Raw genomic sequence first — 18005 nt, 5'->3', positions numbered from 1 at the left:
TAAATGCAAGGATAGCCATCTTTAGAGCATCTTCCAAAGCCAAGTAATTGGAAATGACCGATACCCTGGGCTAAAGGGTATGCTGAATTCCTTCTACACTGTAGGCTGTTGTCATCTATGAATAGGTTTGTTGAGGTGGAAGGTGCTGGAAGGTCATATGCTGAGTTATAGTGGGGTGTCACATGTGAGTACACATATATGTATTTTTGTGCTGAGCAGGCACATGTGTGTATGAACTTGTGTGAGTATGTAGTGTGCTACCACTGAGCCACAGCCACGGCCCTGAAGTCTGCTTTGTAAAGACCCTCTGAGTTTTTGGTTCAAATCCCTGTTCTGCAGGGGTGACAGACTGAATGGGCAGAATGTTGGAAGGCACAAGGAGGGGGGGAAGGGGGTCTCCTGGGCTCAGTGCTTTGCTGTTCAGGCCTCCAGTCCTGTGCATCTCCTGGCTCTAGCAGTGGGCTGAAGTGGGTTCAGGTCTGTGGGAACCCCTTCCCTGTCTTATAGCTGTATCCTACCATAGCTCTGCCTCCCCACTCCCACAGCAACCCCCAGCCACACTGAAGAGTCTCATGGACTGCCCTGAGCCTGCCACATCCGTGTGGTCTGTTGTCTGGATATGTTTCCACCTTGCCTCCTGAGATGCACTGTCCCAGCAGGACTGTGCATACAGCTGATGGCACTGCCCACCCCAGGGCCATTCGCTGGTCCATCATGGCTTCCACTCTTCTCTCAATGCTTTTCAGATTACAACGAGTGTGACATGAGAGAGGATGACTGTGCCCCTGGGACATGCAGGAACACCTTCGGGTCTTTTACATGTAGCTGTGATGGGGGAGGACCTGACTCACAGGTGGAATATTCTGGAAGGTCCTGTGATGGTAAGTCTCATAAGCCTTTTCTGGAATGGTCTCATCATCTCTCCTATGGATGCTCATTCCTAAGAAAACAGGGCCTTTGTCCAAAGGAAGTCAGCCTGTTTTTTTTATGACCTAGACAAGTTTTTTGTATGTGCATGTGGATGCATGTGCATGTATATACATGTGTGTGTATTTGCATGCCCATACATGTAGGGTATATATGCATATATATGTAGAGTATGTGTTGTATATGTATGTGTTTGTTGTGGTGTATTGTGTGTGTGCATGTAATATGTGTATGTGTTTGCAGGTCCATGTATGTAAGGTATAGATGCATATACATATAAGGTATGTGTTATGTATGTATTTGGTATGGTGTATTGTGTATGTGTGCACCTGAGGTATATGTGTGTACATGTATGTGTGTGCATGTACTGCTTGTGTGTGTGTGTGTGTGTGTAGGATGTATGTGTGTATATGTGTATGTATGTGTAGGGTCTGTGTGTGTGTGTGTGTGTGGTATCTGTGTGTGACTGGCCCTCCCTCTTCTTTCATATGTGTCCAGGGGAGGGAGACAACCATCTGTGTAATTAAACAGAGTCGGGGACAGGGGAGCTGCTTTGCCTGGGGAAGTAGAGTACAGAGAAGGTCGCATCATGTTGGAGCTGGCCATCAGGGACAGCGAATCCAGCACCTGCCAGTGTGGGTACAAGCATGCGATCAACTGGCTGAAACTTGGAAGCCTGCAGAAATGGATGGTAGAGGGAGCCATGCTGTCCAGGATGTGGGTGACCTCTACATGGGAGACCTTTCCAAGGTTCCCTGTATGTTACAAAGGTGTGAGTTTGGGGGCAAGAAGGAAGCCAGGCTCCCAAGGGGGCACCTTGGGACTCTACTTAGAGATAGGTCTCAGACTCCAGGGCAGGTTACTTCTTCCTTCATGCCTAGCACATCCATGGCAGACCCTACACATACATACACACATACATACATCCTACACACATACACACACAAGCAGTACATGCACACATATATACCTTAGGTGCACACACACACACACAATACACCATACCAAATACATACATAACACATACCTTATATGTATATGCACATATACCTTACATACATGGACCTGCAAACACACCAAAGAAAGCCGAGTAGCCTGTTCTGTGCTAAGTGTGGCAGCTCTGTGGCTGAAGCGGGCAGCTCCTGAGTATGGCTGCCTTAGAGCACAGATGTCTACTCTGTCCCTCCAAGCCCCAAACAGCCTCACCCTGAGCCTTTGTCTCCTTGGAACCTGCAGGTGACCCTTCTGGCAACACGACCCAGACCCCAGGCTCAGAGTGGTCTCCTACCCCAGCAGGAACTAGGGGTGTCCCTGTGCCAATTGCCAGCTCCACAGCCCAGGACCTGCCCCTGCAGCTGAACCTGACGGATGCCGTTAGCGTGTCCTGTGAGATCGAGACGGTGCTCATCACCGTCCAGAAGCGCTTTCTGCAGCAGGAGGCCATACCTGAGGCCTCCCTGTACCTGGGAGAGCCATCCTGCAACGTGAGCAGAAGCAACAGCACACACGTGTTTCTGGTGGCTGGCTGGGGCGAGTGTGGGACCATCTTACAGAGTGTGAGTACATGTGGCTGCTGTGAGCCACCCACTGGAAGGGGCCTCAGTGTGGGGAGGGTTTGCACCTGGTAGGGAGACGAGGAAGGCTCTTATTCACTCCTGGGCCTCTGACTTCTAAGCTAGAGACCCCGAAAGAGGAAGTCAGACAGGCCCACACTGTCACAGTTGGCACACTGGAATCCTAAAGTAGATGCAAGACCCATACTGCAGAATTATTCTGGTGCAAAAGGACTGGGGTTGGCCAGTGTCAGGGTTTAAAGAGTCCTCCTCACGTGTGTGCATGAGTGTGCATGTTTATGCATGTGTGAATACACATGTGTACACATTTATCTATATGTATGTATGAGCTTACATGTGTGCCAGTCTGGTTTCTGTCACTGTGATAAAATATCTGCGGCAGAGCTGGGCGTGGTGGCGCATGCCTTTAATCCCAGTACTCGGGAGGCAGAGGCAGGCGGATTTCTGAGTTCGAGGCCAGCCTGGTCTACAGAGTGAGTTCCAGGACAGCCAGGGCTACACAGAGAAACCCTGTCTTAAAAAAAATATATATATATATATCTGCGGCAAATCAACTTAATGGAAGGAAAGGTTTGTTTTAGCTCACACTCAGAGGTTTCAGTTCATGGTTGGTGGACTCTGTTGCTCAGGGCAGAAGAGCATGATGGAGCAAGGTTGCTCACCTTGTGGTGGCCAGAAGTGGGGGAGGCTGAAAGGGGAGGGGTAGAGAGGGAGAGACGAGAGGGGAGAGGAGGAAGAAAGAAAGGAGGGGAAAGAGGGAGAAAGAAAAGGGGGTGGGGGAGATGAAGAAAAAGAGGGATGGAGAAGAGAGATGGAAAAGGAAAAGAAGAAGAGAGAGAAAAGAGAAAAGGGGAGGGAAAGAGGAGGAAGAAAGAGAGGAAGGGAGAGGGGATGGAGAAAGGGGTGGGGAGGAGGGAGAGAAAAAAAGAGGGAGATAGGGCAAATGAGATTGGATAGAGAGAGAAAAGGGAAAGAAGGAGGGAAGGAAGGAGGGAGGAAGAGAGAGAGAGAGCACCAGCATGTACTAAGATCCAAGTGCTCCGCTGAGCTCCACCCCCATCCCAAGGCCCCTCTTCCTAAAGCCTCCTAGTTGTCCACAAATGCGCAGCCACTGTGAGGGGCCCAATACAGCCCCAGCAGCCTCTCATGAGCTCCTGTGTCTAAGGAGCATCACTAGGATGCCAGCCTTAAGACCAGTAACTGTAACACACGCTCTAGAGTCCTCCACATGCCAAGCTGTTCCCAGGGAATCAGCACCTCTTTGCAGGGATGGGATGGATGCAGGAGCCGGCAGATGGAGGGCTAGGGTCGTCTCTGTTCTCAGAGGCAAATATCCAATTTGGCAGTTCAGTCCAGCTGAGTTTGGGGAGTGCTGAGAGAAAAGGGAATGCCATTGATTAGATACAGTGTGACACAGTCAAATACAGGTTGATCCAAGGACATATGTTGCCATATATGTGATTGGTAGACTGGTCTTTTTTTGGTGTGTAGGATAGAAGCTAGAGAGAGGTAGACACCAATGCCTAACATGAAAATCTCCAGTAGGTGACATCAGGAGACAAATCTATAGCAGGTGACATCAGGGACACTTGTCTGGAGTTTTACACTTCTGGGGATACCCCTACAGTCCCTGGAATCTAGCGGCAGTTGGGGTCTGGGCCCCCTCAGGCCCAGAAGATCACTTACATCTCGTCTGTTTGTGCTTAGAATGTGACCACCACAGTGGTGACGACCACACTGAGGAACGACCTGTCCCCAGAGGGTGTCATCCACCACCTGCAATTCCTCAGTCCTATCCACTGTGCCTTCCAGAATGACCTTCTGACCTCCTCGGGCTACACCCCACAGTGGGGGTAAGTGGGGGCCGCTTGGGATCCCTCTAGCACCTCTGCTTGGCTTTGAGTCTGACTGCACAAGTGGGCAGAACTTGTGCCAGCTTCCCACATTTCTGTCCCCAGTCCTTTGTAGGATTAACCAGAGAAGACCAAATACCCTCTCTGTCTGGGGCCAATCAGCTAGGAGGAACAGCTTCTAGGCAGCAGCCTCCAGCTCGTCAGACCCACAACCTCCATGGCAGCCACCCTCTCTCTAGGGCAACCTCCCACACAGAGAGGAGTTAGCTCCTTGCTGCAGCCAGCTGTGCATGAATCGCCTCTTGTCACCTGCTGGTCTTCCTTGACTTCTGTGCCTCCCTAGAATCACCTTTGGTGGGGAGGAACTGGAAGAAAGAACTTCATAGAGCAAGTTTCTCAGAGCCTCTATCCCCTGCCCCTCTACAGGGTCTACACCGTCATCGAAGACCTCCACGGTACTGGAAATTTTGTCACAGAAATGCAGTTGTACATTGGCGATTCTCCCATACCTCAGAACTATAGCGTGTCCGCCAGCGATGAGATCAAGATTGAGGTGGGGCTTCACAGGCAGAAGAGCAGTCTGAAGGTCGTGCTGACTGAGTGCTGGGCCACCCCCTCCAGCAACGCCAAGGACCCCATCACCTTTGGCTTCATCAACAACAGGTAGAGGCCACGCTCCCTTGCCCAGCCCCGTTGCCGATTTGAACCCCTTGGAATCTCCAGGCAAACTCTGAGTGGTCGAGGCTGGGGCTAGATGAGGCAGCAGCCTGGAGCTAGCGACTTCCAAGAATTGCCTGTGGGAGGTGGATGCTCACAAGAATCTTGCCTGAGCAGCAGCTGGAACAACAACTGACTTTCGCGCCCTGTTCCTTCCCTCAGCTGCCCTGTTCCCAACACCTACACCAGTGTGATTCAGAATGGCAACTCCAGCAAGGCCCAGTTCAAGCTGAGAATCTTCTCCTTCATCAACAACTCCATCGTCTACCTGCACTGCAAGCTGAGAGTGTGCATGGAGAACCCCAGGAACTCGTGCAGGATAGTAAGCGCTGGCTCCTTCTTCTGCTTCCTGGGGGATGGCTTTCTTCCTTGGTAGAGGAGTTGCCCCAAGCAAGAGAACAAGGGGCGGGGGGTGGAGGGGTGGGAAGTGGAGGGGGCAACTTAAAGGGAGGGCCCAGGACAGGGATTGGCACATATTGGGTGTTGTGATTCAGGCCAAATGTGTTCTTCCTGGGGTTCTGTTGTTAACTTTTTGGTTTGCATGCAAAGAAATAAGTGTCATTGTGTCATTTTCAGATGGATTTATTGTTAAGCTTTGTTCTTATTTGCCCCCATACCCCCCTCCTCCCCCCATGGTTCAGTTTTCAGTTTGCATCGCACATATACACACATGTACCGTACACACATATACCAAATACACACACACCTACATGCATATATATATATATATATATATATATACACATATACATGTACCAACATATGCATGCACTTATATACCATACACATATACACTTAGACATACCACACATACATACATACATATACATACATATGCATGCAGATAGAAACACATGCATGTACATATGCACACACTCAGACACACCACACACATACATATATACATACATATATATACACAAAACATATATACACAAACATACATATACTCATACATATATGTATACATAAATAAACAAACATACATGTACACATACAGAAGCACACATACACATGCATTCATATACATATACACAAGCATACATGCACATATATACATACATATATACATATATATACAAGCATACATACACTCATACATATATACATATAAATATAAGCATACATGCACACATACACATGCACACACATTTGCATTCATATACATATACACAAAAATGCATGCACACATATACACCATACACATATATGCATACATACATAATACTTACATACATATACATACATGTGCACATACATTTTACCCTTTCTTGTTCCTTCTTCTTCCCTTTAGACCTCTTGCAGCTACACCTGAGCTTTCTGTTCGTTTGCTTTCTATTGTTGTGATAAAATTTGTGACCGATAGGAACTTGGGGAGGAAAAGTTTTTAACTTATAGGTAATAACTCATCATCAAAAGAGGCCAACTCAGGAGCTCAAATAATGGTGGAGGATTACTTCTTACTGGCTTGCTGCCCCTGGCTTGCTCAAACCTAGGAATGGCACCGCCCACAGTGGGCGGGGCCTTTCTACATTAAATAGCAACGAAGAAACTGTCCCACAGATGTGCCCACAGACCAATCCAATCAAGGCGAGCCTTCAGTTGAGGTTCTCTCTTTCCAGGTGTGTCAACTTGACAACAAAACTAACCAGTCCTGTCACCCCACCCCAGGCAGCTGTGGTAGCAGTCCCCTCCGGTGACACTGGAGCTTACATGTGAAACATTTTGGTGAAATGAATAGTGCCTCAGCAGTTCTCAGCCTCCGTAGCACTTTTTTCTCTCCTGTGTGCTGCATCGACAAGGAGCTTAGGAATAATTTGTTTCTTCATCCAGACTATGTGTGTTCCTCCTATGGGAGGCATGCTTGCTACTGTACCCTGACAGACTTGGACTCTGGGGTCTTTAGAAGTCTTTGGCCATTAGCAGGGTGTGGCTAAGAGACACAGTGCCGGATAATTCAACCATCCCGCTTTCTCACACAGTGACTCCCCCTGCAAACACAGCTGACTCCCCAGGACACTCACTGTGGCGCCTGCTCCAGTTTGCAGAAGCACAGGGCTAGTGCTTATAGCAGTGTTGTCTCTGCAGGGGCTGCTGCTGCCTCTCTTTGCAACCTGACCCTGACCTTGTTCCCCTCCCCCACCTAATTCCTTTAGAGCAGGCTTTCCATTAGTCCCAGGGCCACCAGATTCCAGATGTGTTTTAGCTGGGCTGTTACCATATTAGAAACACACTACTGAGTGAGCCGGAACACACAACACTGAGTGAGGTTGGCAGACTGGGTCCCCAGCTGCGCTGTGCAGGAGACTCTGCCATGGCCTTGCCCAGCTTCTTGTGGCCTTGCCATTTCTTGACTTGTAAAACTTCTTTCTTTGTACGTGCCCAGATCTCTCTTCCTAGTAGGTCTCACCTCCTGGGGTTAGAGTTCATCTCAACCTGCACATCTTTTCAAATAAGGCCAACTGGCCAGTTTTGTGTAAACTTGACACAGGCTAGAATAATTTGAGAAGAGGGAACCTCAACGGAGAAAATGCCTCGAAGGGATCAGGCTGTAGGCAAGCCTAGAGGGCCTTCTCTTCTCTTCTCTTCTCTTCTCTTCTCTTCTCTTCTCTTCTCTTCTCTCTTTTTAAGATTTGTTTATTTTATGTATATGAGTACACTGTAGCTGTACTGATGGTTGTGAGCTATCATGTGCTTGCTGGGAACGAAGGTTGCTCACTTCGGTCAGGCCCCATTCCCTCCCGCCTAAAGATGTATTTATTATTATATCTAAGTCCACTGCCACTGTCTACAGACACACCAGAAGAAGGCACGGGATCCCCATTACAGATGGTTGTGAGCCACCATGTGGTTGCTGGGAATTGAACTCAGGACCTTCGGAAGAGCAGTCAGTGCTCTTAACTGCTGAGCCATCTCTCGAGGCCCGGGCATTTTCTTAGTGATGGATGGGAGAGGACCCAGCCCACTGTGGGTGGTGCTGTGCCTAGGCTGGCAGACCTGGGTTTTATAAGAATGCAGGCTGAGGAAGCCAAGTGGAGCACACCAGTAAGCAGTACTCCTCCATGGCCTCAGTATCAACTCCTGGCTCCAGGTTCCCGTTTGAGTTGAGTTCTCCATCTGGCTTCCCTCCGTGAACTGTGACTCTGGGTACGTAAGCCAAACAAACTCTTTCCTTCTCAAGTTGCTTTTGGTCATGACTGTTCATTGCTACAATAGAAATCCTAACTAAAACGATCAGAGTTAGAAAGCTGGAGTTAGGATGCCAACTTTTTCTTGGAAGACTGTAGTGTGTGCTGGGTATCCAGGAAGAAGACTGCACCATACCAGTGAGCCAGGCAGTGAGTTTGAAGGCCTGGCTGAGCCCTTGGAGGACCCAAGAGGAATTCTAGGTTGTGTGGTTAAGGCATGGTCCTAGGGAAGGCTTAGAGGCTCATATTTCTACCGTCTTTCCTCTATGTGTACCCACTGTACGCCATGCTTCAGGTGGTGCTTTGGTTTGGTTACATCAAGTTGACACAAGCTAGAGTTATTTAGAAGAGGGAAATGCCCGCATCTGCTTGCTTGTACGCAACTCTGTAGGGCATTTGCTTGATTGATGATTGATGTGGGAGGGCCCAGCCCATCGTGGCCAGTGCAGCCCTGAGCATGCGGTCCGGGTTGGATAAGAAAGCAGGTTGACCAAGCTCTGGGTGCAAGCAGCGCTACTCCGTCGCCTCTGCTTCAGCTCCTGCTTCCATTCTTGGCCTCCCTCAATAGACTGTGCCCTGAGATTCACCAAGCAAACAAACCCTTTTCTCTGCAAGCTGGTGTGTCCCACCAGAGTCCACATCTAGACTCACCCAGAGGACCAAACAATCAGGGCCAGATAGGGAAAACCCAACACAGGACATTCACGCCCTGAAAGAACCATGAGACTAATGTGAGGTTTCTCTTCTCAAAACAGAGCTGCAATGACTTCCGGTTGCTGAGAAGTAGTGAAGCCTTGCACCAGATGACCTGGGGGCCCCTCCATCGGACTGAAGGTGAGTCCCCTGGGTTTCAATGGTAAGGAAACTAGTCCCAGCCTAGTTTACAAAGTGCCTGTTTGAAATATGGAGCTTTCAAAGAAAAAAAAATTTCTAAAAGATTCACAGCAGTGGTTAAAATTTTCCTCAAGACTCTCTGGTGCTCATGTGGGGTTAGAGGATAGGATTTGTCCCTCTTGGCCACCCTGAGAGGTGGGGTTGACTTCTGTGGCCATGCTATGGGGAAGAATCCTAGCTCCCAGAAGTCCAGAGCATTGAGCTGAAGGATGCTGTGACAGAAGTCTCAGGAAGCTGAGAAGGACTTTGACCCCGAGTAAACCTGTCAAGTGGATGCAAAGAGAAAGGACCCAGGCTGTGAACAGACAGCTGCAGTTGTGTATGTGTGTGTGCACATGTGTGCATGCATGTACTTGCATGTGCACACATGTGTAACTGCACATCTACATGAAAAGTTGTTAATATAGATGATGAATAAAGAAGCCCTTCAGTTGCCACAAGTATAAACACCTACCAGAAGACTATATTAATGTAGTTCCAGGGTCAATTTTCCAAACATATTTCCCCCATCTATATAATCTAATTATTTGGAAAATGTGGGGAATCTGTGTGCTTTGGGTACTGACACTGAAGTTTCTAGATGCCTCCTAGTTTCTGTCTCTGCTCTACGGTAGGAGAGTTTTCCGGCTTTAGCTAACACATGGCTGCTTGGAGCAAAAAGTTCCAGGACAGCCAAGGCTACACAAAGAAACCCTGTCTCGAAAAACCAAAAACCTCTAGGCAGCTGAGTATGGCTGGGGAGGTCAATTCTGGCCAGTGAGAGAGGAAGGGAGGAAAGAATGCATTGGAGCCTCTTAAAGGCTCATCCTGTGCCATCCCTAGCCACTTCCTTCTTCCATGTCCCCTGATGTCATCTCATCTTTATGCCAGAAAGAGATCTAAGCTTTTCTCACTGCTTGGGCTGTTTTTTCTTCTGTGATTTCTCCTTCCTAACCTTTGATGATCTTGTACCTCTCTGCATTTTCTTGTGCAACAGTCCCTCGGATTCATGCTTAAGCTGGGAGCTGAAATTCAGGCTCAGGTGGAACTAGGTTTCTGATAAGTGAGCAAGGGAGTCCACAGGTAGGACCTGCTGGTGTTTCTCAACTCTTGCTTTTCATCTGAGCACTGGGAAAATAAAGGCTTAGGCACAGTCACCAAGGATGGACGGACACACACACACACACACACACACACACACACACACACACAGAGTCACTGATCCAAGAGTGTTCTGGGCAGGGGCAGGGAGGTCCACAAATGATTGCTAACCTAGGTTCTGAGACCCCGGTGGGGATCCTTGTGTAGCTGCTGGCCTAGGCTCAGGAACCACACACCTTTTCTCAATTTCTCATCCTCTTAAGTAGAGAACTGGTTGACCTGGGGCGGCAATAAGAAAGAGTAGTAGTGGTGCACGCCTTTAATCCCAGCACTTGGGAGGCAGAGGCAGGCAGATTTCTGAGTTCAAGGCCAGCCTGGTCTACAAAGTGAGTTCCAGGACAGCCAGGGCTATACAGAGAAACCCTGTCTCAAGAAAGGAAGAAAGAAAGGAAGAAAGAAAGAAAGAAAGAAAGAAAGAAAGAAAGAAAGAAAGAAAGAAAGGAAGAAAGGAAGAAAGGAAGGAAGGGAAGAAGGAAGGGAAGGGAAGAAGGAAGGGAATGTATGTATCGTGCTTTCACTAACAGAAGTGGAGTCTCTTCATTTGTTCATGGATGTCAGAGAATGTGAAGAGTGAGAGGTGTTGGGCTTGGATAATAGACCTGAGTTTGTTTCTAGACTGCTGCCTGAGCTGTGTGGTCTTCCTGAGAGATATTATTGGCTCTAGCTATCTGTCCATAATTGCCCTGTCTGCCTCCCAGGATTGTATCTGGTGTGAAATATAGGTCCTTTGAGAGTCCCTAATATGAGAGGCTCGCTTAATTAAAAACCTGGCCAACGTTGATACTTTTGGGATGCTGAACATACTAGCTCTCGTTTCTCCTTTCCCCCTTGTGAAGTGGGGATATTATTTTCTACTTCAGAGCATGGCCCGTGGAAGCTTCTGGATAAGGGTTGACTGTTTCCATTTGTAACAAGCAGAGGTCTACACGAGGCCAGCGCAGAGTACATTGTAGCAAGAGAGTGACTGCTGTATCTCCAAAGCTCTCTGTCCCTCTCCTTCTCCTCACCAGCTTTCTTGTCTTGTAGCTTTTATTTCCACAACATCCTCAAACAAACGGGCAGCAAAGCCCCACTCCACACATGTACTTCCAGTTGGTAAGGGCTGCTCTGTTGCAGGAGGAGGGTTAGCAGAAGCGTTTTAAGAGCCTCCAGGATCAAGGAGAGGTCAACAGATGTGTTCCTTCAGGGTCTGGCCTCTATCTCCACTGTCAACATCACTGCCCCTTCAGGGAAGCATGAGTGTCACCGTGTTCATATGGCTGGAACTGAACTGCTGTGAACTGGGTCTCAGAGGCAGAGCTGGCTGGTTGTAGTCTTCTACTTGTCTTTGTCCCCAAGGGTCAGGACCACCTTTGTGAGAAAGGCTCTTGCTCTTCTTCCTCTTCCTCCCCCTTCTCCTCCTCTTCCTCCCCCTTCTCCTCCTCTTCCCCCTCCTCTTCCTCTTTTTCTTCCTCCTCTTCCTCTTTTTCTTCCTCTTCTTCCTCCTTTTCTTCCTCCTCTTCCTCTTTTTCTTCCTCTTCTTTCTCTTTTCTTCCTCCTCCTCCTCTTTTTCTTCATTCTCCTCTTCCTCTTCTTTCTCTTCTTCCTCTTCTTCCTCCCCCTGCCCCATGTATATAAGTACATAAGTAGCCGCCTGAGCTGTGGTGACAAAACACCATAGACTTGGTGCCACAGGACCACAGTAGGACCACAGAGTTGTATTCTCTCACAGCCTGAGATGTGGGTGTGGCCAGGCCCCCTCCTCTGAAACCTGCTGCCAAGCGTCCATCCAGCCTCTTCCAAGTTCCTCAGGCTGTGACCCATCTTTGGGTTCCCCAGCCCGTAGCTATATCTCACTGCAGCAAACTTATAAGAAACCTAGTCCTACTGTGTGAGGGCTCAGCTCCTCCAGTGTGGCTGCACCTTTACTAGCCCTCTCCACAGTGGCCCTGTCTCCAGAGAAGTGGATTTGGGCTTCAATGAATCTTTTCATGGGGGACAAATTTCCACACGCATCTCATGTAGGGAAACAGCCTTCTTGAATATGTGCTGCATGCATTGAGGCCAGTTTGGGAGTCTCCTGGGGCCATTGCTTTAGAAATCTACTCTTCAACCTGCTTATTTGACACCGTTGGGCAAAGACATGGGTAGTGTGAGATTACCAGGGTGTGTGCAAATGTCCAGGACATTTATTGAAGCCAGTGGGCACTTCTCGAGTATCTGAGCTGGGATTGCCAGTACCAGGGGAGCTTGCTTCTACTCTGCATGGCCATCTGTGTCAGGAAGACTGGCTTCTGCTATGTTAAGGCTCTGCATATAGTGTGTGGGGTTGTCTCTATTGCTTAAGACACACACGTAGCATGTTGGAGGGCCAGTATGGGTTCATGTGTATGCTGGGGGCTCGCTGGTTGTCTTTTCTTTCCACTCTGCAGTTAGGAGTGTTCTATATGCCCTGCTTTACTGCACTTATAAAACTTCTCCCTGCTTCATGGACAGATGGAGTCTGACTTCAGGACCCACAAAGGTCACATTGTGATATCTGGAGCCTCACGTGAACAATTAGAGGCCCCATGCCAGGGGACACGCTCACTGTGTCAAATTGCACAAGCGTTTCTGAGAGCTTGCTCTCTGTTTCAGGCTTACCTGCTTTGGGGCCAATCAGGAGACAGCCTGGCCTGCAGACGCTACCCTGAGCCATGCTGAGTTAGTCACCTTGTCTGCGGTGATCAGGACCTAACTGGATAGGCAGCATCAGGGCAGGGGCTTTGTTCTCAAGGGCTGACAGTCCGGGCTGTCACAGTCTGTTCCACAGTTCCAACAGAGCAGGTCTCCTGCCTCTGCCTTAACATATTCAACTCGAATACCCTGACCCTTGCTGGGAAGAGCCTCTTCCTGGAGGTCCATGGAGGCTGGATTCTGGGGCCAGCTCTCTGTGTCCCTTGGAAGATGACTAACCAGGCAGGGGGACCCACACTCCGGAGAAAGTTACATAGTTGCAGCTAGTGGGGTGGTATCCCACCCCAGCATGTCCAGGCAACAATGTTGCCTGTTTGAAGCTCTTTGTCTAAATGGCCCAAAGGGAACCGCAGGACCACCTTGGGCAACTGTGCTGATAGCAACACCTCTCAGGCCACCTCCTAGAAGACAGCACAGTGTCCACTGTAGGGCCTAGAAGTCCCATGGGGAAGGGAAATGGAATTTGAGTGCTAGAGGCTACCCAAGCTCTTTCTTAGTCGGATCTTTCAGGTGTACTAAAAGTGGAGGGGATGGGGATAGGTGAGCATAGCTGGGGTCCATCTGTGACCTCTGTTATTGACGACCTCCATAATGTGTCCCTCTCAGACACAAAGCATTTATGGGGCCAGGCCACTGGAGGGCAGGCCAGGGGCTGGCTGGAGGCTTAAATCTTTTTTCCTATAATGTGAGGCATGTGTGTGTGTCTCCAGATGAGGACATTAATGTCCTTCTCTGTCACTCTCTACCTTAGTCTCTTGAGGCAAGGTCACTCACTGCTCCTAGAGCTTTGAGGGCAGCCAGCCCCAGCCATCCTCCTGCCTCCACCCCTACAGTACTAGGAGTCCAGGTTTGTAGCCTTTATTTGGGTTCTGGGAACTTGAATTCAGGCCCTTATGCTTTTTCAGCAAGGGCTCTTTCCTCCTGAGCTGTCTCTCCCAGCCCTGACAGTATGGGAGCATCCATCCTGCCCCACATCCGCCTCTTCCCTGGGCTCCAGCACTAACAGCCTTATGCCTGTCTCTGCTTTGCCTGTTCCAGAGTTCTTATGAATGGGTCTCACTAACCATGGTCCCTCTGTGACTCCCTTACACACTGTCTCCTACATGGCAGTGTGACATCAGAGCTCCTTTTGGTGGCTTGACAATATTCCATTGTATAAGCTGGACACAGTGGGGTTCTTGCCCATAGCCCCTACCACATGGATGACCAAGGCAGGAGGATTGCTGAGACTGATGTTATACAGTGATATCCCAGGCCAGCTTGTGCTACAATGTGAGACTGTATCTCAAAAAACCAACCGAATGGGCAAAACCGAACAAACCAGTCCGTGTGTGTCCTGGTCACAGCTGGCCCATCCATTCGCATACTGATGGATGTTGAGGCCATGTTTCACTTCTTATGACTACACTGTTCTGATCGTGGCATTCAAACAACCATTAAAAGATTTTTTTTCCCCCTCCATTCTCTGGAGTCTACACTCTCCCGGACTTTGGCTGTTACTCTGGCTTGGGTCAGGTCCTGGCCTCTGATGTGAGTGGTAACCCCACACACACCACGTATCCCAACCCCCATGTCTCCCCATGAGGAGCTGACTGGCTCTCTAGCTGTGAGGGGACCACAGAGCTCTACCTCTGGGTAGACCCTTGCAGGCTGAGCTGCTCTCGTTGGATGGGGGTCCCGTGCCTCCCTTGCTGATCCGCACGTACATGCAGGCCTTTGCCTTGAGGGCCTCAAACCAAATTCCAAGCAAGCTGCTCAGAAATTGAGACTGAGCACTTTAGATCCCCCGCACCCCCACCCACCTACCCCTACCCCCACCCCCACAATCTTTTGCTTCACACTTCTGGGCCAGGTGCCAACCATAGATGCATAATTCCCCTGACCCTGGCACCTCTCTTACCCTGAAACCTCTCTTACCCTGGTACCTATCTCACCGACAGGTGCACAGGCATGTACAAAGCCAGTCCTGGGAACTGGTTACATCATTCTCCTAGCGGCAGCTGCACTTCTGGTAGTGGCAGGGGCCACAACCCTTCTGATCTTGCGTTACCAGAGAGTAAGGCAGAAGTACAATCTTCGGATCCAGACCGACGACTTCAGCTACCAGGTGTTCTCTCAATAGAAGACCCAACTGACCAGGAGATGGGTAAGAGCGAGCATGTCTGATGCCACGTCCTGCCTCTATTGCCCCTGGAGATGGCAGAGTAGGCTTGGCAAGGGGTAGATCTGTAACTGACAAACTTCTCCTTCCCCCAAAGCCGCTGAGAACTGTCAGAAAGGGAGCAGGGACCATTTGTAGGTCAGCAAAGAGTTCTGCCATTTACACCATGGTCTCAGGTAGCCAGCGGTGGTACAGTGACCCTGGTACCCAAGGATGGCTTCCAGCCTCATCTCCTATGGCCTCTGGGACAGTCCTTCATGACACAGGAGTCCAGCTGGGTCCATTGTGTCACCACAATGCTCTGGCCAGCACTGATGAGTTAAATTGAAGGTCTTCGGTTGTGAAGTTGTCAGTCACTCTGGTGTTTAGGGGAGTCTAGTTTGCTCCCACAGAGGGCAGAGTCTGCATATAGACCACACACTTCCCCCTAGATGCTTCAAACTACCTCTTGCTGAATTAAGAGACCTCACCCAGTGGCCATGCTACAAAATCACCAGAAAAGTCTGCCTGTGTTTGGAGCAGACAACTTAAGATTCTTTTTTATTAATTTATTTGAACGGTGTGTATGTGGGTCAGGGGAGTGGGGATCAGAAGACCATATACAGGAATTGGTTTTTCTCCTTCCACCATGTGGGTTCCAGGGATTTAACTCCAATCATCAGGCTTAGTGACAAGTGCCTTTACCCACTGAGCTAACTCACCAGATTCAGGAACACTTGCTTTTGTTTTTGTTTTGTTTTTAAGATTTATTTTATCCATATGAATGCTCCATCTGCACACATGCCTAGTGCCTGGGGAAGTGGTGAGCTTCCATGTGGGTGCTGGGAATTGAACCCAGGTCCTTTGCAAGGAAAGTGAGTGCTCTTAACCACTGAGTCAACTCTCCAGCCTCCATTTAAAAAAAAAAAAAAAAAAAGCGCTTTAATTTCTGGTTGGTGGATCTATGGCTGCAGAGTCTGAGGACATGGAGGGCCCCCTCTGTGAACTCCTTTCCCTCCTGTGGACTGATCCAGTGACTGCCTTCCCCACACAGAGCACCCTGTAAATAACGCCCAGTGGCTAATTCATCGAACATTGACGGGAGTCCAACTCTGTATAGTGCCGTGCCAGCACTTGAGGATGAGACCCTTCGATGACAGCAAACCTCTGTCTGCCCCCAAGATCCTGAAGACACAGAGTACCACCCATCAGGCTGGTGATGGGCCTGCCCTGGTGTGGGCAGAGCCCTAGAGTGGTCTTCATCCTCAAACCCAGCACAAACATGGCCCCACTTACCACAGCCTTCCAAGCTTTGACATCCAAGCTGCTCCTGTGACTCCTGTTCTCTGACAATGACATCCTCACAGACATTTCCCGTGATGCTCGTTCACGAATGGATCCATCCGATAAACTCTCCAAGGGTGGCTTTCCATGCACAAACACTAACTCAGCTCTCCTTATCAGCATGAGTCTCATAGTTGCCTGGCAGTGACTCAGGACAACCTAGATGAAACCGGAACGCTTTCTAACGAGTCGCAGTCATATGATGTGTATGTAACACTTCTTGCATGTTTCCCAGCACATCCATGGACACTTTTCATGTAATTCCATGAAGATAAGGTGTGATTTTTCCCCCCCACTCCATCACAAGGAATCAGGGAAGAGGTGGGGGAGGTGAGTACCATGCTAACAGGTCCTCTACTTTGTTGATTTGAAAGACCCGCATTGGTTACATAGTTATCACCTGAGACAATAGTGTTCTCCCTAGGGAATATAAAAGCATAACAGGGTTGTAGCATTTAATTAATGTGCTTGCTTATGTTGAATGTGACTGTCACTTACACAGATCATCTGGGGGAAACGAGTCTTTCGATTTTTTGCATATTCTTGGGGGTAAGAATGACAACCGGGAGTCTGTGTGGCTAGCCGCCTTTGAGCAATAAATTTTTCCTGGCACTGAAGTGGTTTGCCATGTTGCTTCCCCCGTGTGTCTCAGTTCATGTAGCAGACCATCCCTGGGCACTGATTCTTTGCCAGACACTCCAGGGAGATGCTGAGGTGGGGCTCCCCACCCCCACCTCTGTGTCATCCATCTCTTCTGACATCAGCCTGGCATCTTCCACTGACTATTATTGAGAAAAATAAAATCTCAGAAAAGCCAGGTACTGAGCCCAGGACCAGACAGCTCTCTCGAACTTCGCCTCAGTCACACAGTCTCAATGACAGGCTGTGCCAGCTGTGAGGACAAATTTCAGGGTTCTGGAGACTCCAGTCCATAGATAGTCATGACTCCTGCTGGGGGAGGAGGATGGCAGACATTTCCTCACTTAGCGCTCACCATGGCCTCTGGGGGTGAGACTCTCACTTTATAGCTTAGGATCTGAACTTATCTGTTAGGCAAGTTTTATAAAGTATGTCAAGGAACCAGAATTAGAACCAAACCCATCCACTGTCAAATGGAACTAACCCATCCATTGTAAAGTCTACCTCTACCTCCTGAGGAACCGGGGGGAAAGCCTTGTGGGTTTCAGAATATCCACAGAGTGGTCATCCTTTTCCTGCTGTGGTTCTGCCTGGGTCCCTGGAAGGCCTTACCTTGGCCCTGATCTTCCTGACACAGAATCTCTCTGGGTGTGAAATGATACACAACAGAAATTGGATTGAGGTCCGGGTCTGATGGAGGAGGGTCTGTTTGTGCTAGAGGCTGTTGGAGAAGGAAACCTGATGGAGGTGGAGAGGCTGTTAAAAGAGATCTGTGGGAGGTAGAAGGTCTAATGGGGGAAGATGTGATGGAGGTAAGGTCTGATAGAGGAGGGCCCCACAGAGATGAAGGTCTGATGAAAGTGTGCTCTGATGG

At 49.2% G+C, this 18005-nt stretch overlaps 1 protein-coding gene across 2 annotated transcripts in view; it reads left to right on the top strand.

The window, feature by feature from the left end:
* The window catches only part of Umodl1 (uromodulin like 1), a 56219-nt gene extending 39110 nt beyond the window's left edge, over positions 1-17109 (top strand). For both annotated transcript variants that reach the window (XM_021149285.3, XM_021149284.2), the window contains 8 exons: positions 747-881; positions 2164-2483; positions 4209-4354; positions 4781-5017; positions 5234-5393; positions 9015-9093; positions 14949-15154; positions 16203-17109. In XM_021149285.3, the coding sequence (XP_021004944.1) occupies positions 747-881; positions 2164-2483; positions 4209-4354; positions 4781-5017; positions 5234-5393; positions 9015-9093; positions 14949-15130 (1259 nt within the window). In that variant the 3' untranslated portion in view covers positions 15131-15154; positions 16203-17109. The remainder of the gene's footprint in view (positions 1-746; positions 882-2163; positions 2484-4208; positions 4355-4780; positions 5018-5233; positions 5394-9014; positions 9094-14948; positions 15155-16202) is intronic.
* The last annotated feature ends 896 nt before the right edge of the window (positions 17110-18005 follow it).

This window comes from Mus caroli, unplaced genomic scaffold, assembly GCF_978045245.1.
Source record: "Mus caroli unplaced genomic scaffold, Mus_caroli_1 scaffold_18, whole genome shotgun sequence".
In the NCBI taxonomy this organism is placed as follows: domain Eukaryota; kingdom Metazoa; phylum Chordata; class Mammalia; order Rodentia; family Muridae; genus Mus; species Mus caroli.
The sequence above is the reverse complement of the archived record's forward strand: the minus strand, read 5'-3'. Positions and strand labels throughout refer to the sequence as shown.